General features: G+C 49.2%; 1 protein-coding gene across 2 annotated transcripts in view; it reads left to right on the top strand.

The window, feature by feature from the left end:
• The first annotated feature begins 9,688 nt into the window (after positions 1-9,688).
• The window catches only part of Shb (SH2 domain containing adaptor protein B), a 114,812-nt gene continuing 101,933 nt past the window's right edge, over positions 9,689-22,567 (top strand). Inside the window, exon 1 of one of the 2 annotated variants that reach the window (XM_055605353.1) lies at positions 9,689-10,622. In XM_055605353.1, coding sequence (XP_055461328.1) covers positions 9,927-10,622 — 696 coding nt within the window. In that variant the 5' untranslated portion in view covers positions 9,689-9,926. The remainder of the gene's footprint in view (positions 10,623-22,567) is intronic. The other variant, XM_055605352.1, reaches the window with a different exon arrangement.

The raw sequence follows: 22,567 nt of genomic DNA, 5'->3' as shown, positions 1-22,567 counted from the left end.
AAGCCCGGAATGCTTTCCTTCTATTGAACTTAGCAGGGCTGTGCCGAGTAGTCTTCAATAGAGGGTTGCTGTCATTTTGTTGCCAGAAGGTGACTTCAAAGGGGCCAGTGTGATTTATGCACCTTCTGCTGCACCTCAGTCTTCCACTGCCCACTTTCACGCTGTCCTGAGGCATGGCCATTCTCAGGGATGTGTCATTAATGGTCATCCCAGGGAGGGGACGGGCTGGAAGTGGCCCTGGCCAGAGACAACTGCGAGGGAGAGCCCATAATTAGGTAACTCAAGGACAAGTGGGATTTGGCACAGGCAAAGCAAAGGGCAAAGCATGTTGGGAGAGGCCCACTTAATTCACAGAGACACTTGGAATTAGTTGTAAATTCTCTGGGAAGAGATCAAGGCATCGGCATAAACAGCTCAATTAAGCTGTCGGCTCAATGCTCAATGCACAGTAATGGTCAAAACACAGCCTTTAATCTAGATATAGAGGATTATCTTAGGACTCGTAATGAGATTCCTAAGATTAGCTGTACCTCATGTGGAAGAAGTGGCTCGCTCCCTGATACCGCTAGGGAAAGGCTTGCAAATCAGCAGGATTTGGACTCCCGGGAACGGGCTACTTGGAAGCCACAACCTTCCCCGAACCCCCTCCCGACGCCGGGAAGGTAGGGATGAGTCACAGTCTGCTTTCTCCATTTAAGAGACAGGGTCTGGGAACAGAACCCAGATGCATCTGCTTCAAAATCACAGCAAGTGAAAACAGTATGGTACTGGCATAAAAGCAGACACATCGACCGACCAGGGAACAGAATGGAGAGCCAGGAAAAAAAAAAAAAAGCAGCTACAGTAGCTTTCAACAAGGGCATCAAGAATACAGAGTGAAGAAAGGACAGCTTCTTCTATAAATGGTGTTAGGAAAACTGGATATCTATGTGCAAAAGAATAAAATTAGACTCTTAATGCATACACACACACACACCTCAAAATAAGACCTAAATGTAAGACCAGAAGCTATAAAAAGCTTAAGAGAAAGGGTATCGATATTGACCTGGGTAATGTGGTCTTTGGATATCACTCTGAACAGCCATTTCTCAACCTGTAGGTTGTGACCCCTTTGGCAAACCTCATCCCCCAAAATAGTTACATTACAATTTATAACAGTAATAAAATCACAGTTATGAAGTAGCAATGAAAATCATTTTATGGTTTGGGTCACCGCAACTGTGTTAAAGGGCAGGAGCAGTAGGAAGGTGGGGAAGCTCTGCTCTAAAAGCTCAGACCATGAAAACAAAAATAAACCAAAGAGATGACATCAAACCAAAAAGTCAGCTGCTCCACCGTGAAGGAAAGAACAGGCAAAGGCGGAGCTGCAGCAATGCCCCGTGAGCAATGCCCATGCGCAAACAGGCGGACCTGGGTTCCCGAGATTCCCGAACCCAATAGCAACCAAGTGCCTCTTTAGGTTGCATCTGTCGCGCTGGAGAAGTGGGGAGGGAAGAAGCAAGCGGCTCTCAGTAGCTCACTGGCCATCCGCCCAACCAATCAGTGAGCTCCAGGTTTAGTGAGAGACCTTGTTTCAGAAACTAAGGTCGAAGGCTGGGCATGGTGGCAAAGGCCCTTAATCTGGAAGGTCTCTGAGGTCAAGGCCAGCTTAGTCTACACAATGAGACTGTCAAAAAAAAGAAAGAAAGAAAGAAAGAAAGAAAGAAAGAAAGAAAGAAAGAAAGAAAGAAAGAAAGAAAGAAAGAAAGAAAGAAAGAAAGAAAGAAAGAAAGAAAAAAGGTAGGTGGGACCTGAGGAAATGGCTCAGCTGTTAAGAGCCCTGTTTCCCTTGTAGAGAATTTGGGTTTGGTTTTCAGCACCTACATGGCAGCTCATAACAATTTCAATGCCAGTTTCAGAGGACTTTATGGTCTCTTCTGTCTCCCAAGGGTACCAGGCATGCACATGGTGCAGAGACTCACATGCAGGGCAACACTCATATGCCTAAAAATAACCTCTGCATCCACATGCGCATGCATGTGTACCTGCACACATAGGGCACACGCGCCAAATACATGCATGTGTTCTCTCTCTCTCTCACACACACACACACAGTTACACACAATGAAAATGTTTGCAATCCATATTCCTGATAAGGGATTAGTGTCCAAAATAGACACAGCCCCGACACAACTCAGTAGCAAAAACAAATAACTGGATTAAAAAGGACCAAAGGCTCATATTGCATATTGTCTTCAAAGACAAAAATAATAAATAAATAAATAAATAAATAGATAAATAAATAAGAGGAAGAAAAGAAAAAAGAATAAAAAAGACCACTGTAAGTAGAAAAAAGTGCTTAAAACCACCAATCAACAAGGAAATAGAAATTAAAACCAAAGTGAGATGCCACTTCATACTGTTTTGATGGCTATAATCAGAAAGAGAAAAAAATCATAAGTGCAGGTGAGGGTGAGAGGAAGGGGGCTCTGAGCTGTTGATAGAAATGAAATTGGTGCAGCCATCATGGAAAACACATAGGGGTCCTCCAAATATTTTAAAATTCGGACTATCATATGGTCAAACAATTCCTTTGCTGGTATGTACACAAATAAAATGAAATCACTCTGTAAAAATATCTTTGTAGCTGGTCTTCGCTACTTTGTGGGTTCTTCTTCTTCCTACCCTTTATTTCCCTCCCCCCACGCCCCCTATCACTAGATAGGAGAGAAGAAGGATAGAGGGGAGAGACATAGAGATCCTTGACTCTAATTATTTTTTTCTTCTGGCTTCTGCTTTGAGCACAACTACTAACAAACCACAGCCAACCCCCTTGAATGACCAATACCATCAGCTATGCCTCTTGGGGCCCTAACATTTATATACTCCCTGAAAAGTCCCCAGAATCCCAAACATCACACGCTCGCAGAATCTATCTGCAGCTGGCAAAACCATGCCTCTGCCAGAGCACAAGGCAAATCATAATCAGCTGCTGCAAAGCAGCCCCATATCCCCTGGGATTAAAATAAACATGCATTCTTACAATATCTCTGTGTTTTTTAAAGAAATCAAAATTTTAGGAATGTCACTGCACGTCTGCACTCCAATGCTCATTGCAACATTGTTCACAACAAGCCATGGTATAGAAATAGCCTGAGTGTATGATGATAAGGAACAAACTGTGACATGGGGTAAGATATTCTGCCTCAGGAGGTATCCGGAGTTCAAGGCCAATTTTGGCCACATAACAAGGTTTGAGGCTGGGTTGGACTACTTGAGATGCTGTCTCAAAAAAACAAAACAAAAGTTATAACATGCGCCTATAATCTGAGCATCCAGGAGGAAGAGGCAGGAGGGTTGTCCAGGAGTTGGCAGCCTGCCTACTCTGCATGGTAATTCTAGACCAACCATGGGGACATATGGTACAGGTGGGGGCAGGGAGCTCAGTCAGTAAAGCGCTTGCTGTGGAAACACCGAGGACTTGAGACGTGGCTTCTCACAATCTACGTTAAAAGCCAGGCGCGGCAGCGCATCCCTAAACCCTCAGCGCTGAGGAGGCAAGGACAGGGTGATCCCTGGCACTCGCTGGCCAGGCTCAATGACACACCATGTCTCAAAAAATAAAATGGAGAGAGACTGAAAAAGACACCCCATATGGACCTCCTGCCTCCACATGTACCCCACATACAAGCACACATGTGTTCCACACACATGTGCCCACACAGGAACAGGCACACAGAGAAATACGAAAAGAGAGCTTGCCAGCTGCTATAACAACACCGATGAAGCTGGAGAACATACTAGAAACCCAAATGTTACAAGATCTCATATTTATGTGAAATCTTTTTTTTTTTTTAAAGTAAAATACATGGAAACAATAAGCAGGGTGGGGGTAGTGGTGGGAGAATGAGATCAAAGGGTATCCATATTGCATACGATAAGTCCAGGAGATATATCATTTTATGTATCTTAAATATATTTTTCCTTATCCCTCCAAGTTTCTACCTCCAGGCCAAGAACAGCCACTAGAGGACAGACAGAAATAGCAAACTGTAGCCCTCCTGCCCTTCTGCCTTCCGTGATCTCAACTGCACACGTTCACTCATTTGTCCAACAAATAGGAATTGTTTGCCTGTCTACCAGACACTCTTCTAGACACTGGAAATGGCAGTGAACAGAAGGGCAAAGATCCCTAACCATAGTGGGGCAAGATAAAAGTAAACAAGAAAGTTAAATAAATACGCAGTGGGTGAAATGGGGTGAGCCGTACTCAGGCAAATAAAACAAGGACATCATGCTCTCAGAGGAGGCCTCACTGAGCATGTGGCATTTAAATAAACACCCAAAGGGCACGAGGGGTGAGCGTGGGATGGGGATGCCGCTAAGAAAACACTCTAAGCAGAGAGGAAGGGTCCAAGCAGCAGAGCAGCATCCTGGCTGCAGCAGAGAGGAGAGTTTGTGGTGAGGGCAGAAACTCAGGCAAGTGAGAGCTCATGAGCCACTGTAAAGCTTTTTGGCGTTTACTACTAGGAGAATGGGATTCCGTTGGCAGGGGGGATTTGAGCAGAGGAGGGACAGAGCAAACCTAGGTCAGTGTTATAGGATGGCAGCAGCTGTGTTGAGACAGGAGGAAAACTTATGTAGTAATCCGGGCCAAAGACTCCCTGCTCATGGGCTTCATACGTGGAAGAACGGGTCAAGCAGGCTGGACAGTTGCCTCAGATCTACACATCCAGCCCAAACTCAGGCCCTAAACTTCTTGTGTTTATTATGCAGGTTTCGACTATATGCCTGTCCCTCTTGGGCATTTGAACACTCGGTCTCCAATTCGGAATGCTGGCTGGGGGAGGTAGACATGATGAGGCCTTTCTGGAAGAGGCCTGCCACTGGTAGCAAGCTTGACAGTAAAAAGCCTCGCCTACTAGCAGTTTGCTTTCTGCTTTGTGCTTGTGGTTCAAGAAAGGAGCGCTCAGCTTCCCACTCCTGCTGTCATGCCTGCTGCTTGCTGCCATGCCTCCTCACCTCCTCAGGGACTCTTATCCCTCTGGAATCATAAGACAAAATAAACCATTCCTTCTATAAGTCGCCTTGGTCATGGTGTTTTAGCCCAGCCACAGAACAGTAACTAATACACTGGAGTCATGCCGCTTCCTCCCTGTAAACATTACTCCTCTGTCTTTGCCCCAGGATTTCCTGTCACCAGGCAAGGGCTGGTCAGTTTGGCAAGTGGCCCAAGCCAGCGCTCTGGGAGCCATGCAGGGTCCATTACCTAACATTCTCCCATCACACCAATGTTGCTCCAGTGTTACTTATTCAACAAAAGAGATGGAGCATGTTTTCTGTACTGAATGTCGGCCTGCCACCTTTTTTTTTTTTTTTTTTTGAGTATTTAAAAGAATGCATGGGAAAATGCAACGACAGAGCAAGAAGAGCAGCTAAGAGACTGCTCTGCCTACCTTATGGCTCCCCCATGAATCCCGCAGGCAGCTTCCCAAACGATCTTTAACAAAATACAGGAAAAAGTTAAGTAATTTCCATATCTTAGCAAAAATCACAAGTGACACTCCTCCCCCCCCCCCCCCCCTGCTACCTAAAGATGAAATTCTATTTTTCTTAGTCTGGAAGTCTTTCTAACGGACAGCCCATGTTTGTACTTCTATCTGCCATTTCCCAGCCCTCGAACGTCCTCAGATACTCACATTCTCACACACCGCCACCTGCCATTGCCCAGTGGCTTCCCCTATGTCCTGCTTCTCTGCTTTTGCTAATGCTGAGCCCTCTGCCTAAATTCCCTTGCTTCATTTTGGTCTTGCTTTTGTTTGAGATGAAGTCTCTGGTAGTTCAAACAGCCCTTGAACTCACATTGCAGCCAGGGATGACCTTGAACTTTGGACCCTCCAGCCTTCACCTCAGCAAGAGCCAGTCTAGAAGGCCCAAGTGAGCTTAAACAGATGGAAAGATGATGGGTTCCACCTTGATCAAGTGAAGAGTGAGGTTCTCGAGGGCCATTCACAGAGACAGCGACCACCTGTAGCTTACCCTTGTTACCCTTGAGAAGTGGAGGCAGCAAGAACAGTTCAGAGTCAGGCTCAGGAGAGTGAGTCTGAGGCCAGCCTGAAATACATGATGCCCTGTCTGAAAAAAAAAAAAAAAAAAAAAAATTAAAAGTCCACTTGTTCTTCAGAGGTAAGGCCAGGTATCTTTTCAGAGACCTCTCTCTCAACCACAGTCTTCCCCATAGAATCATGCCTCTTTCTTTAACTGTCCTCCTGTCCTGCCCTTGTCTTGCCTTTTGTACCAATTACTGGGAAGAGACACAACTGATATTTGAATTGTCCCGGTGCCTCAGAGGCCTGCTATACAGACAGGAGGTGGACAAAAATATTTGATAAACTGTCTGAGCATGGAGCACACCACAGCACAGGGAGGGTAGAGCAGGGGGATTGCTTCAAGTGCCAAGCCAGCTTGATCCACATAGAAAGTTCCAGGTTAGTGCTACACAGCAAGACCCTGAACGAAAGAGAGAAAGGCAGGTATAATAGCACACACCTGTCATCCCAGCACTTGACAGATGGAGGCAGGAGGATCAGGAATTTGAGGCTAGCCTCAGTTACATAATGAGTTTATGAGTCTGAGGCCAGCCTGGGTTACATGAGGCCCTGCCACAAACAGAGAACAAAGTGGACCAAATGGTGTTTTATACAAGCAGATGAATTTGGAGGCACTCTACAAATGGCATTTTCTTTGTCCTGGTACTAGAAGGAGGCACAGAAAGAGCAGCTGCCGTTTGTTGACCCTTTGCCCTTGGTCTAAGGAAGAAGCTGAGACAGGGCAGAAACCGAAACATTGCTATCTATACTCCCCACATAAGAAGATTGGGGCAGAGCAGGGTGGGGGCCATAAACAGCACTAAACAGCACAAATGCCAGAGTGGTGGTTAGGAGTAGAGCTCGACAGTAAGCAGAGTCCTCACCTGCAAAGTTCTGTGTTGGATCTCTGATGAGAGAGAGAAAGGAAGAGGGAGAGAGAGAGGCCTTATTTACAGCATTACATAGGGTTGAGTTTGTGATATCAAGAGAGTGTTTATCAACTGCAGCTGTTCCTCTTGACTCAGTTTATCTCTGTCACTGGTCCCAGTTTCTCCTCTGTAAAACCAGGTAGCTGTGACTGAAGAGAGTGTCCATCTTGGTGCTCTGATGATTTTCCTACCAGCATCTGGCTTCCTGAAACACTGGGCATGATGCTTCTCCACTATCTTCCTTAACCTTTTCTGTTTCTTTTCATAATTACTGTTTCTGACTCCATCTTTGAAGGTGTATCTCTGTATGTTCCCAAAGGAAAATACTTCTTGCTTGAATCAAGTAAATACCACTTTAGGCCAGCCACCCCATCTGTAAACCAGGAATAACATCAGACTGCAGGGATAGTGGCCAGGGTTAATTATATACAGTGTTTAGGGGCCGGGCAGTTACACAGGGACTCTGGAAGTTCTTGGCATAATACTATAGCATTACAATAATTCCGGCTTGCAAATTATAGCCCAGAAGAAGCATTACAGGGGAAACATCTCTGATTCTGTGGCCAGTTGAAAGCAGAATGTAAAAAGTGAGTTGTGAAATGTAACATTTCTTCCTAAACCTTCAGAAAAAGCAAAGATCACGTTTCCATGTGCAGCCCACATGCAGAGAACAGGGAACAGACATCCAGATCCTGGGGAGGACTTTCTTGGCCCAGGTGGCTTGGCCTACTGCCAGGATCTGGCCTCCTTCCCTTCCTCCTCCCTCCTGAAGGGAGGGGGCTGGGTGGAGGTGTGGCTTAAAATGGGGATGTCCTGGCCTTTCAGGTTTTTTTTCCTTCCTTAATTGGGGCCTCCCTCCATGCAGGATGATTAAGTGCTTATGCAGCAGAGCAAGGATTTAAAGGGTAATTTGAGACATTTCAGTCCAGGGATACCCAAAATAAACATCTTTGCATCAACTTCTGGGGCCTCTCCTGTGCTCCAGACACCAACCGTGCAGCGTTGTGTGCGCACAGTTTAGCACTCTTTCCTAGGGATGCTTAGTGAATAGGTCTCAGTGGTAATGTTATCTGAGATTGCTGGGGTGCCGATAACAGTGGGGCTTGGGAATGGGAGAGGCAAGCAACGTGACTGTGTGGCTGAGAAGACAGAGCACAGCCCTCTGAGTCCTGCCTTTCTCCACTGTGGTATCAGCAGGGCCTGAGTATGGACAGTCACTGGGAAGAGCTGACATGGTAGCCCACAGGGTCCCAAAGTCTCAGGACGAGAGCCTGGCCTCCAGCCACTTTAATAGGTCACCGCTCCTACAGGACACAGGAAAAGCAGCGTGCCAAACTCATATATAATGTTCGGACGACAGGCGGAAATTACGGACACAGTGTGCTATTTTGGCAAATCAGCATTCTTAAGGAATGTCTCGAGTCCTAGGTACTCATCTCTCTGGGGTAGGGGGGGTTGCCTAGTCAAATTCCAAATAGAACCAAGGTCTACAAAGCAGGGGACTTATATTCAGGCAAGATTTTGGTCTTGACAAGGATCATGCAACCCCCTCTGAAAGCAGAATTCTAGGAAAGTACCCCACTTTGGCCTGGGTTTCCTCACTTTTAGATAATAACCACACTGTTTCAAGTCTCATCATTATGGTGTCACCAGATCCTAGGACTCGTATCCAAGTCCATCCACGTGATCTATCTCGGGGCCTCAGTTTCTCTACCTGCAAAACCGTCTCTGATTAAATAGAGCCTCCCCAGCTCCGGCAACAGTGGCGTTAAATGTTTACCTAGCTGGCTCCACTAGCTTGGCAGCAAACAGGGTTAAAGCCCCACTTCCTGCAAGGTGAAAAGGTAAGCAAACATTTCGACCTCTCCTTAGCCTTGCACCCGGATTGGTGCCCCGCCGGGTCCCAGCCGCCTATCGCGTCCGCATCCGTCATCTAGCTCGCTAATACACTCATTAGCATAAAGAGCCTCTCGAAGACCCGGCGCCGGAAAATCTGAACCGGAGTCTCTGTCCCTTTAAAGAGAAGAAGGGCAGGCACTCCTCCGTTAAGGGCATCTCCTCCGCACGGTCCTCTTGATCAACTAGAGGTCGCGCGTTAGTTCACCCCGCCGACCACCTCGATGGTGGACATTCATCCCTGGGGTGCACGGCGCGCGGGTCCCCGGGGACGGCGCTGACGGCTTTGGCCTCCAAGCGCTGCAATCTCAGCTGGAGGGAGGCAGGGACCGCAAGAGAAGCAGGACACGGGCGCCGGCGCCCGCCCGAGCAGCCCCGGGAGGCGGCTCGTGCAGCGGCGGGGAGGTGCCCGGCCGCACGCGTGGGCGGGGCCCGGGGGACGGGGCGGGGCCTGGGGGACGGGGCGGGGCCGCGGCGCAGGGCGGGCTCTAGCTGCGGAGTGTCACACACGCGGCGGCTCGGGAGGCGGCAGCAGAGGCGGCTTCGGCGGCAGGCGCCGCCGGGACGGGCAGGGGCGCGCGGGCTCTGCCGGGCGCCGGCCACCTCCCTCCGGCGCTCGCTTGTTCTCCGACCCGCGGCGGGGACGGGCTCGCCCCGGCGCCCCCGGGAAGCCTGCAGCCGGCCGCGGCTCGCGCGGGGCAGGGGCGCGCTCCGCCGGAGGGCGTTCGGTGCGGGCGAGCGCTGCGTGGGGCGCCCGGCCTTCCGCTCTTGGGGGCCGGGGCCCCTATGAGACGCGTCCGTGAGGGGCGCGAGATCCGAAGCTCGGGCGGGCGGCGCGCGGCGCAGCCGCGGCCGGAGCCGGGCGCCTGCCGGCGGGAGGCGGCAGCTTCGAGAACTTGAACTTGGCGACGGGTGCCCCGCACGGACCCCCGCCGGGGCTGGGGCGTTGCGGGACTGGGCGGCAGCGTTGCCCCCCGAATGGCCGCGGCGGCGGACTGGGCTCGCGCGCCGCGGCCCTAGGCGGCCTCTCGCCATGGCCAAGTGGCTGAACAAGTACTTCAGCTTGGGCAACAGCAAGACCAAGAGTCCGCCGCAGCCGCCGAGGCCCGACTACCGCGAGCAGCGGCGCCGGGGCGAGCGGCGCGAGCAGCCCCCGCAGGCCGTGCCGCAGGCCTGCTCGGCGTCCTCGGCGTCCTGCGGGTCCGCTGCCGCCTGCTTCTCGGCCTCGTCGGGCTCCCTGCCCGACGACAGCGGCAGCACGAGCGACCTCATCCGTGCCTACCGCGCTCAGAAGGAGCGCGACTTCGAGGACCCATACAACGGGCCGGGCTCGTCCCTGCGCAAACTGCGCGCCATGTGCCGCCTGGACTACTGCGGCGGCGGCGGTGGGGAGCCCGGCGGGGGCCAGCGCGCTTTCACGGCGGCGGCGGGCGCTGCGGGCTGCTGCTGCGCGGCGGCGGGGGCGGGCGCCGCCGCGTCCTCGTCCTCGTCCTCCGGCTCCCCGCACCTCTACCGCAGCAGCAGCGAGCGGCGGCCCGCCACGCCGGCCGAGGTGCGCTACATCTCCCCGAAGCACCGGCTCATCAAAGTGGAGAGCGCGGGCGCTGCGGGGGACCCCCCGGGGGGCGTGTGCTCGGGCGGCCGCACCTGGAGCCCGACGACCTGCGGAGGCAAGAAACTGCTCAACAAGTGCGCCGCCGAGGACAGCGGAGCCGGCCAGAAAGACAAGGTAAGAGAAAACCCGAAGCTGCTCGAGCGCACGGGAAACTGAGGCACCGCCAGGTTTCCCAGCCCCTCCATCAACTCGGCTCTGGCACCCTGGGGTCTAGGCTGACGTGCGCCTTCTACCAGATGGTCGGCCAGACTCGGTCTCTTCGGCTTCTGCCCTCCAAACGCCCCCTCACCGAGCCCAGAGAGCCTGAGCCAGAGCACCCCGCCTAATTTTGCCCAGGAGACAGACCCAGCCAGCCTTTCCGGCTCCCCCGGGAAAAGCTGCGGCGTGCCTACAAGAGCACTTACTCTTGTTTATCCCCGGGGTCGTGTGGTATTCCCCCTTCCAGGTGCAGATGGGACTGAGGTCTGGATTGGGAAAGAGACTATCTGGGTCATAGTTGTTCCTTACTGGCTGTACCTGAATATGCATATGTAAATGCTTATAAACGTCGCACTGAGCGTGCCAGGTTTCCGAAGCCAAGCGGCCTTTTGCACTGGAACGGTATTGGGAACCCCCGCGCAGGCTTTTCCTGTCCGTCCTTCCAGACAATTCACCCAGACAATTCACCCACCCGGCAGTTGCTACGTCTACCCAACTCCGGAGGCGGTATGCTGAAAGGAGACCCACCTCTGCCCAGTTCGTCCTCTTTCCTGACTTCATCCCTACAGTTCTGTCTTGGGGATGAGAAGCCTTTGTCACAATCCCCTGCTCAATGTATCAGGCCATCTTGTTGTTCCCTGCTTCATAGCAAGGGAGTTAATTACAGCCAGGCCCCTCTACTCCTTCCCTTCACACTCCGGAGCTAGCCTCCCTTCCCCCATAAAATACTTGTTCTGCCTACTTCTGGTGGAGGCTGTGTTTTGATTAAATCTGAGGCCCAGTGAGAGATCTCGATCCACAGGGCAGGGTTGCCTGTCTGTCAGGCTCCTGCTCCGGGTTCTCCCCCACATTCTTCTTGCAAGCTCGAACTTTTGCCCGGACTGATAGAGACTGGATATCCTAACAGGGAGACATTTTCTGCCTGTCAGCCAGTGCTTGGCAAGGCTTCTTTTTGTTTTATGGAAGAGATGAGTGAGGGACGCCCTCCTTTAACTTCTCTGCCTGGTCTTCTTCCTGGGGTCCTCTCTCCTGCTTTGTCTGCCCTGGGTGAATGGTGTGTGCAGTAGGAAGGAGCATAGTGCCCCTGGCACCTGTGGCCACCCGCCTCGGAAGCTTGTACTCTGGGCTTCCTAAGTACCCAAGATGCCACACTTGGATGACAGTGAAGCCCTGTTGATTTACACAGCCACCAAGGGGGCGGGAGGGTAGGTGTTCCTGATGAGGGCTGAGCTATTTGGCTTGTGTGATCAATGTTTTCAGAAGACAAGAGGCTCCTGAAGCTTCATTTGTGGCTCAAGGTCAGATTGGTGTGCTTGCTGGGAGAACCTGGAGCTTTTGCATATGAAAGTTAGCTTTCTGGAAAGGTTTGAAGCTCACAGCCATGGACTCAGCATCCCATCATTACCCAGGACCACCATCCCCCAAGGGAGCAGACTGTCTTTGTCTTCCTGCGAGTGATTCATCTTGTTCTCAAAGTCCTATTTATTTATTTATTTATTTATTTATTTATTTATTTATTTATTTATTTATTGTTTATCGTGGCTTTCAAAACTGTAGTAAACATTTTTTTTTCCCCCAATTAGAGCTAAAACTTTGAAATGCTTCATGATCATACTTTGTAGCTGGAATGTTAAAAGTGTAAGACTGGCTTCATTGTCACCAGATATTTCCCATGGGTCTTTGCTCTCTACCAGGTAGGTGCTGGAAGGAAGACCCTGTGGAATGCTGTGACAGAGGCCATCCTGTGATGGGTACTGACACTAAATGGGGGCCCCATTGTTGAGCTGGAGCCAGTACTGATCGTGGGGTGGCTGGAGAAATGGGCTCTAAAGAACCACAGGTTAAGTCATGTATGGCTGGAATGGAGAGGTCAGGGTTGGACAGGACCCTAAAGGGCCTCCAGGGCCGGCATCAAAGACTTCTAAGCCAAGTTTTGTGGTGGTAGGAGATACACTTTTTTAAGAAACTCTCTCTCTGAGCTGGTTTTCCTCCCTTACGTTGAAGCTTTGATCTTTTAAGAGTTGACTTTTTTGGGAGACAGGAAGTTACCAGATGTTCCTTGTATCAGGAGGAAAGGAGGCAGCCAGGGACTGGTTGGTTGCAAGACAGCAGACTAGCTAGTGTGGGGCCCTAAGTGTCCTTAGAAGGCTGGCCAAAACACTACTGAGACCTAGCCCTGCAATGGTATTTCTTTTCTGAGACAAGGCTGAAAAAATGCTGACCTCACAAGGTAGCCAAGAACGGGCTTGAGTTTGTTCATCTGTTTTAGTTTTTAGAGACTGGGTTTTTCTGTGTAGCCTTGGCTGTCCTGGAACTTACTCTGTAGACTGGCCTCTGTCTCCTGATAGCTGGGATTAAAGGTGTGTGCTCGGCCCAAGCTGGAGTTTCTGATCCTTCTACTTCTACCTCTCAAGTGTGGTGACTACAGTTACGGACCACATCTAGTTTTATGTACTTCTGGAGCTTGAATGCAGTACTTTGTACAAGCTAAGCAAGTTCTACTGAGGAAGCTCCCTCCTTAACCCTCTGCAACTTCTTTAAAAAACAACAACAAGGCACATTTGTTTTTGGCTCTTTGACAGTTTCATACATATTTACAAATGTGTCTTGATCACATCCACTCTTAGCTTCCGTGCCCTCTCTGTCCCGCTCCCAAATACTTAATCTCCTATTTTTAAAAATCACCTACTGAATCCTGCTAGTGCTGCCTGTATGGGCATGGGTATGGGAATACCCCCCTGACAGCTGTCAGTTGCCAACAGCTCCTCAGAGGGGTGGAGCCTCTTGAGCCCCTCCCATCTGGCTTGATCTTGTACAGGTCTTGTGTTGGTAACGGAAGTTGCTGGGAGGCCATGAATACAGCGGCCATGCTTGGCCGGAAGACAGTATTTTACGTACAGCACTCCTCCCATCCTCTCTTGTGTTCTCGCTTTACTGTTCTAACTCTTCCTCAGACCCTGAGACTTGTGGCTCCAACGGTGCTGGTGGGAACCTTGAGAACTTGCATTTTGGAAAGTGTCTGAGTCCTCCTTGTCCTGGGTCCCGCTTTAGGAACCAGGATGCCACGATGGCTCTTGTCCACCTAACTCCCAAGTCTTCTGCCCAGGACTGCTTTGGATACAGGCTGCAGGTGCCCATCTCCAGTTCAGAGTGTGACCTGTGTCTCCCCTGGAGCTGTTTGCAGTCCCCACCAATGGCTTCAGGAAAATCCACATGACCCGGGGCAGCCTGGCCTCCTGTTTCAACCTTAGGGAACTGGCCGGTGCCAGTGTCCACTTTTAACCTCAGACCTGAGTTGAGAGTTCCTGTGGTGTGCAGTGGAGCCGGTGGTTAGTGCAGTCATCTTCCTGTGCTGCTCACACCGTGATTCAGCTTTGGGGTCCCCTTACTGCTCCTGGGGCACGTCCTGGCCACGACCCCCTCCACCACCACAGCATCTAGTACCCGACGTTTTCCCGTACAGACTCCTGGGAAAGACACCTCACTGTTGCAGAGTCTCCCCCAGCATGACCTGGCTAACCAGCGTTTGTGCCCAGAGATGGTGTATGAGAGTGAGAGGGGTGGGGAAGGAGGCAGAGGTTAAGGATGCAGCTGTCTTTGGTCTGAGCTTGTGAAAGAAGTGGATGTAAGCTTTCATCCTCTTCCCCCATGGTGTTTTTGTCTTGAGAGGACAATGTTTTTGTCTTGGCGAGGTCTTCATGTAGGAAGTAGGCATTTCAGGGTGAACCTAGAGGCAGAGGTGGGATTTAAGATGGGGTGACCGCGGCGTGTACGGGGCCTGTGTGTCAGGCTGAGTGCTTTAGTCATGTGCTCATGACTAAAACCTCACGATTGAGGATGTGTTTCCGGAAGCCAGGGCTCATACTCAGTAGGTCTCACTTGAAAAATAAGGGGTGACAATAGAGGAGAGGTGGGGTGGTGAGGCGATGATACGGGGTGGTGGCTTCAGTGTGGGTCTCCCAGGTGGGTGTTTGCACAATGGAGTCCATACTGGTGAGCTAGGGAAGGGAGATGCTTAGAGCCTTATTTAGGATAGTTTGGGGGAAACGGCCCAGAATTAGGGGGCGGTTGTAATATACTTCAGGTGTTATAAGTGCACCTGGGAGAGAAAAAATTGTGGTGGGTTGAAGTAGGTGGAGCTACTATTCCTTTAGTCATGCTGCTGGAAAAAAAAAGATGACCACCACCCCCCCAAAAAAACCCCAGTTATTTTGTGGGTCTCTTTGGATTTCCTTGGACGCAGCCAAACTGGTCTCATCCAGTTACGTTTTTTGCTGGTCTTGTTTCTTTTGTCATAATTAAGTGGTGTTTCCAGTACACCTGAGGAAGTCAAGATGCATCAGGGCTGTAGAGATGGCTCATTGGTTAAGAGCACTGGCTGCTCTTTCAGAGGACCTGGGTTCAATTCCCACCACCCACATGGCAGCTTGTGACTGTCTGTAACTCCTCCTCCAGGGGATCCAACACTTTCACAGAGACATATATGTAAGCAAAACACCAGTGCACATGAAATAAAAATAAGTTAACTTAAAAAAAAAAAGGATGCATCATGACATCAGTTTTCCCAGGTTTTAAATACATGTTAATGTGGTTCAACACTTGGTATAGTGTTGGCATCTGCAGAGTTGAGTTATATAGCACGTTTTCCATAATAATAAATTTTAACCTAAAAAAACAAAACAGAACAAAACAAAACACAAAACAGTAACAAAAGCACCTAGCAATTTCTGAGCTCTCCTTTAGGCTGGGGGAATTCAGAGGAAAGTAACTGTGGCTGAGGAGCTTTGCATCTGTAGCTGTCTGTGGCCTTAACCATAACCACCTGCCACTCAGATGGGGGCTGACAAAGCCGGAAGGATTACAAATTCAAAGCCTACCCTGGCTACAGAGTGTTCAAGGCCAGTCTGGGCACTTTAAACCTGGCAAAGTCAGATGTAAAAAGACTGAGTCTGGAGAGATGGCTCAGTTGTTCAGAGTACTTGCTGCTCTTCAGAAGACCTGGATTCAATTCTCAGCACCCACATGGAGCTTACAAATACAGCTCAACCACCTGTAACTCCAGTTCCAGGGTGTCCAGTGCCCACTTTTGGCCCTTGTGGGCACCAGGCATACCATATACATGGTACACTGGTAGCATGCAGGCAAAACATAGAAAATAAAAAGTATGAAAAAAAATAGAAAAAAGGAAGAGAGGGCTGAGGTGTTGCTTAGTGGTAGAGTATTTATTTGTTCAGCATATACCAGTGTTGTGTGACAAAACTTTTCCTGGGGAGATGCAACCTGCAAGTCTTTGCAGCGTTCCTTCTCAGAGTCTTTACAGCTCAGCTTCTTGGCTTTTATTGCTTACTCTGAATACGGTCAGTTTCAGGGACTTCCTGAAGCTATTTTATGTTTCTATTCAAGGAGCTTCCTGAAGGATGGAACGTTTCAATCCCTGAGGAGCCAGGCCCTAGATTAGATATAATCCCCAGTACTTTGCCTCCGAATTGAAACAAAATTACTGACCATGCATAGATTTGTATTTTCATTTTCTAAACCATAAACAATTATGTAACTATGTATGTAATCTTACTTTGTATCAGGTCTTATAAGTTGCTAGACAGGATTTAAGGTACATGAAAGGCAAATAGCACTTTTTCCTTTTGCTTATTTTGAGGGGGGTAGGGGAAGGGGTTGGGGGGGACACTGTGGAGACTACACTGGCCTTGAATTCCCAGAGATCATCCTGTCTTTGTCTCCCAAGGCTGTGTTAAAGATGTATGCCACCACACTTGGTCTACTATATTATTTTATATAGGAGAATTAAGCATGGTGCTGTGTAGTATCCAAAGAAAGTTCTGAAAACTTTTAGGTATCGAGAAATGAACAAGGCCACTAGGTTCTCAAAGGGCTGGACTGGCCTAGATGCTGGCAGGTGAAGGAGGGCTACCGGAAGGTGCCGGTGAGCAGACGCTTGAGGGATGAATGGGAATGCCTGACAGAAAAGTGGGGAACAAGGCTGCCATGTGGAGGGTGGTGGCCCCAACAAGCAGGTGCAGGGGTCCCCATGGTTGTCAGAAAGGGTCTTAAGGACTTTGCTGCGGGAGAGTTGACCTGTCATTTGGTCTTTTTCACATAAAATCACATAAAGTCAGGATCAGTGTAGGCCAAGGTCAGAATGTCAGCCAATCTTGTTTGATTAACAGCCATCTTCTCTAGTCCTTAAAATGTCCTTTTAGGAAAAGGTTTAGGACCAAAGTTGATGGCTGAGGACAGGTTCCCCATTCCCCTTGAAAGTAGAGCGAGAGAAATGATGTATAGCAAAGCTGTTCTCGGCATTAATTCCCTAGAAGGCTTTATTCTGATGACTTCCATGGCCACAAAGCCCCCACAGTCATTCTAGGTACTAGGTCCAGATACTGTATCAGCTGCTGCTCCATCACAAGTCACTCCAGCCTCCTGGATTTTAACCAGAGTTCAGCCAACTTTTTTTTTTTTTTTTAAAGGGCCAGAGCATTTAAAGTAGTAAATGTTTTCAGGTTTGAAAGCTGGATGGTCTCCATCACAGCAGGTTAGTTCTGCCATTGTAGCTAAAAGCAGCCTGAGAGAATGTATTATTAGGAATACTTGTGTTCTGATAAAACTTTATTTTCAAGGCCAGGCATCTGGCCCATCGGTTATAGTTTTCTGTCTTGTCTTGGTGGGGCTCACTGGTTCCCCTCCTGGTTTGGGTGGATTTGAGCTGTGCCGTTCAGCTCTGTGTCAGTATGGCTTGGCCCTTCATTCTTCAGCCCATGCTCACATGGCAGGGCAGGATTCCAAGAAAGGGCGGAAGCCCTTGAGGTTTCTTGAGGTTTGAGTCTGGGATGCTGTTCTTTCTTCTGAATACTGTTGACCAAAGCAAGTCACAACACAAGGCCAAGATTCAGGAAGCGACTTAGAACTGTTGTGGGCAAAGGGCAAGACATTCTCTAGGCTTTCAGGGCTGTTCAGCTGTTGTAGGTACTGTCAGCCCCTCAGAGAAAGACACTGAGGTTTAGGGAAGTTAGTGACGGCCCTAATGACACGGCTTCCAGGTGTCAGGACAAGGTGCACACCTGTGTGCTCTGAGCCCACCACCCGTGTGCCTTCCCCAATTTATCTCACTGTTTCCCAGCTTAAATGGCCACAAGAAGGCCCTGCTGCTCACTGTGATGGTTGTTGTGTCTCTCCTCCCTTCTTCTGAACATTGTGCGGCTCACCTCCCTTTGTTCTTCCCCACAGCTGGGTTGCCTCTGCCCTGTCTGCTGCTGAGTTCCATAAAGGAGTTGTTAGTGCGGCACTTGAGTTATTTTATAGAGAAATTCTGCACACACAGTGGGCGCATCCCAGAGGACAGACACAAAACGTGCGTCTTGTAACTGCCATGTCTTCTCATGCTGACACCAGCCTTCCCTCCCCCAAAGGATTGGCTCGGCCGTGTGTGTTCCGCTTTAAGATGAAAGCTGGTGGTACCTCTGCACACTCTAGAAAGAACTTAAGTTTTCTAAAAGGAGATCAGTTGACTGCCTCCTCTAATTAGGCACTCTTGGGAATAAGCCTGATTAGGACTTAATCTCAGGACTTGTTCCTTGTCCTTTCTCTGCTCCCAAAGCATTGCTGGGCTGTACCTCGGCTTTAAAAGGCAAATCTGAAGCAGGTGTGGTTTCCTCTGGTCTTGCAGCCAGACCCTCCCCTGGTGAGTTCAACTTGTGTTGCAGAATCACTGAAACAGAGGTCAGCTTTGGTCATTAAAAAGCAAAAACAAAAAACTGGGCTTGGGGCCCAGGGGATGGCTCAGCAACCTGAGTTTTATCCTTGGAGCCCACATGGTGAAAGGAAAGAACCAACCTTTTCAGGTTGTTCTGTGGCGTCCACACGGTTGCCTGTACACACACGTACACACACCCCTGAGATTTGTGGCTTTACCGTTGAAGCTGGGCTGCTGTCTAGTACAAGGCAGAGATGAGATTTGAAACTGGCACTGTGCTATATTGCCTCAAGTTGCATAATCTCACAGGAATTTTTCCTGCTTTGTCTGTGGTTTGTTTTACTCTTTGTAATCTCCCCGACTGCTACTATATTCTTGTAATTACTCTACAGTAACTTTTATACTTGAAAATCCTTGGTCTCTCAGATCTGCTTTGGGGAAGGTGTCGAAGTCCGAATTTGCAAATGGAGAGCTGGAGCTCTGGAAGGAGCAGGGCCTGCCCTGCCTCTCTGAATGTAGTACCTTCCAAGCAGGGTGGGGAGGTGGCGGCTTGGTCAGAGCTTGAGTGGGCAGGAAGGGTGACAACCTGATTGAGTTCCACTTCTTCCTATGTTTTGATTCTGAAACGCTTTGACCATTGAGGCACATGCTCAGAGAGCCTTACTTCCACAATGGAATTTTCCTTCGCTTCCTGTTTGGTATTTTCCAGTAATATTTCTATTAATGTTTCACTTTCAGATGTGCTGACTTCCTGAGAAGCGTGAACTTTCTCAGTGCCGAGCCAGGAAGGACTGACTTTTCCTCTTGGTCATTCAGTTCCTTTCTGATCTCTCCAAGGGGAGCTCTGGATTTCCCATCACACTGGAAGGGAAAGGTCCTGGGGATGGACACGGGTTAGTCCTGACCCTGGGGAGGTTCTTATAGTAACTAATGGTCACAAAGTGTCTTCCCGAGGTCCAGAAAGAAGAAGTGGCTTGACAGGTGTGTGTGCGCGTGTGCGTGTGCGTGTGTCGGAAGGTGGAGGTTCTATGAGCAGGATTTGCAGGCTGAACTCAAAGTATCCAACTGGAAAACTGGAATGAGAATGGCCTCGATTATGTATTCTCTTGTATTTACTCCATATCTCTTGCGTAGAGGGGCTACATGCTGGGTACTGTTTAGGAAAGGAGCTGTGCACCAAACGTGAATACCTCACTCCTCCTGGGGTTATGTAGGATAGAGATCCTAAGATGGCTATGTTTGTGTTGGATGCCTTTTTATGCAGATGTGCAGAAGGGCCTTTATCGTAGGGCCAGATGGTATGAGCTGTACCTCTCCAAAAGAGAATTGCTCACAGAAGAAGGGCCAGGCTGGAGGCAGGAGCTGGCAGGGTGCTCAGGGGCAGTGCCAGGGTCCACACACTTGGTCAGGGCATGTGAAGACTAGGGTGGAACAGGCAGAGATGTTGAGCCTTGTGGCTGTAGAAAAGGTCTTTCATTGGAACTCCCAGATAGGAAGCCAGCAAAAGATTCTGAGCAGAGCTGCTACGTGGATGGGTGCAGGTTTAAAGAAGATGGTTTCAGGGCTAGCCTGTAGCTCAGTGGTGGAGCACTTGGCCTACCAATGGAGAGGCCTTGTAGAATTCTGCTATAAGCTCACCCCCCAGCTCCATGGCTTGGGAGCTCCCTTCTGTCTGGGTGCCCATCTTACCTCTGTCCCTCATCTGGCCTCCTGTTCTTCCAGCATTCCCGTTTTCCTTTGCAGTCCCAGACAAATGTCAGCCCTGTCTCCTGTGTCCTCAGGAACCCTAGCAGAGCTTCCCTAGCAAAGCCAGTGGCCTCTCATCCTCCCAGCTACTCAGGCCAAAACCTAGCAGGCATGTTGGCTTTTCTTCTTGCTATTCACCTGTCAGGAAACCATGGTCTGTACTTCAGAGCATGCCAGGCTGGGATCTCTTCCCATCAGCTGCCAATGGGCACTCAAGTTCCAGTGGCCTCCCATTCGTCCCCCCACTCTGCATCTCGGAGTCAAAGGGAATCTTTTTGAAGTACTTACGGGAGCAAACCCAAACACAGAAATGACCAGAAAGTTCCCTCAACCCCCAGTAACACTTCACCATCTTGGCGGCTATGCACTCTCAGAAGGCCAGAAGCCCCATAATCCCTCTGGTGCATTCTAAGCTGCAGCATAGGCTTTGGGGAGTGCATGGCACAGTGGGGGTGGCACAGCCCCTACCTGCCCTTTTGTTGTAAGCTAGCTGTGCCCAGAACCAGTTCTTAGAGGTGTTGGGAAGTGCAGTAGTGTCAGTCTGAGTGGTCACTTTACCTGTTACAACAGGATTAAAGTTTGATAGAGAAAATATAAAGAAAACAAAACAGATGGCCAACCCTAACCATACAGTTCAGAGAAGGCCACTGTTATTAATTTACATGTGTTCTTTCTTTCTTTCTTTCTTTCTTTCTTTCTTTCTTTCTTTCTTTCTTTCTTTCTTTCTTTCTTGTGTTCTTATGCCTCACCATCTTCAGTGTTATGTATCTATTTTCCTGCCATTAAAAAAAAAAAATTCTTAGCCAGGTGCAGCACACCTGTAATCCCAGCGTTAGGGGAGGCAGAGGCAGGGCGATCACTGAGTTTGAGGCCAGCCTGGTCAGCAAAGCGAGTCCAGGACAGCAGAGGCTACACAGAGAAACCTTGTCCTGGAAAACAACAAAACAAAACAAAACAAAAAACCCTTTCTGCCCAAAGACATGGGATGGTGCTTACATTGTCTCAGACGTGCAACAGCAGTGATTAATGTTTATATTGTGCTGTTTATATTAATGGTTGCATTTACATCGCTTTCATGTACTAGTTTTCACTAACTTAGTAGTATTCTGAGGAGCAGACTTTGTAACTGAATTCCCTGGCTTGATAGAAGGAGAGTTGTTGGATACACTGGTAAAATGTTTGATACTTGGTTTTAGAGTGTGTTCTAGAAGGGCATTTCCACTTGCAGGCCTGATTATTCTTGGAGAACTGGGGATTTGGATGCAGCTTGGTTTCGTTTGCAGTTTCTTGGATTTACTGGTGCATATCAGTATTAGCTGTTAGTGGCCCTTCAGCCCAGGTGTTCCATCGTCACTCAGAGGCCCATGCTAGATGGCTCTGGCCTGTCTCATTCCTGGCTCCAGCCAACACCTACTACATCCTGCCATGCTGGGGGACTGTGGCATTAATGAGTTGGTGCTGGAGGGCCAGATTAAGACAAGATACGTTTGGAGGAATAAACCCAGGAAAGGACAGATGTTTGAACACTGACAATTTCTGCAGTTTGAAGAGGCCAAGCAATATCTCTATAGTTCAGTGCACTCGATATGTGTAATGCTGCCATTCATTATTAGGCCAGCATGGTAGCCATTAGGACCAGCCGGAACACAGGCTTTTAAAGTTTGATTTGCTCAGCTCATATCTTTGATAACTAAGCGGTGATTCCTTTTGTGTGATCGCATGTATGTTCACATATACTTACATGTGTGTGAATGTGTACACGTGTGCTCACATGTAAATGTACCTTTGCTCACCTGTGTGTGTGTGTATGCACACACCCATTTTGAGAGTGGATGGGTGTATGCTTGCATATGTGTGTGGGCGTTGTATGTTGTGTTGTTTCTTTCCTTTTTCCCTTCCACCACCTCCTCCTCTTCTCTTTTTCTTCCTCTCTTGAAACAAGGTATTGCTGTGTTGCCTTAGCCGACCTGGAACAGACTTATGTTGATCAGGTTGACCTTAAACTTGTAAGGATCGTCCTGCCTGTGCTTCCCAAGTGCTCAGACATATAGATGTATAGCGTGCCTGGTTTCTAAGCAGTGATTTCTGATGACGGAGCTGCCTGGACAGCGGTGGTTTAAAGCATCCCGTGGTGATTGTTTGTGTGACATGCAACCAAGGCACAAACCTGTTGTCCTAGATTCATAGGGTCCCAGGAACACTGAGGGATCTCTTGGTCTGTGTCCCCATCCACCCCTGAAATCTTCAGTGACAAGTTTTTTTGTCACTCACCACCCAGACCAGCCAGCCACCTTTGCACAGCTTGGATTGAGTTTTTTTCCTTTGTAATTTATTTATTTTTATGTGCATGGGTGTTTTGCCTGTATGTATATATGTGTACTGTATGCATTCATGGTACCTTAGGAGG

The sequence above is a fragment of the Psammomys obesus genome, unplaced genomic scaffold, assembly GCF_907164565.1.
Source record: "Psammomys obesus unplaced genomic scaffold, mPsaObe1.curated_primary_1811, whole genome shotgun sequence".
NCBI classification, from domain to species: domain Eukaryota; kingdom Metazoa; phylum Chordata; class Mammalia; order Rodentia; family Muridae; genus Psammomys; species Psammomys obesus.
This window is presented reverse-complemented; position numbering and strand designations above follow the sequence as displayed.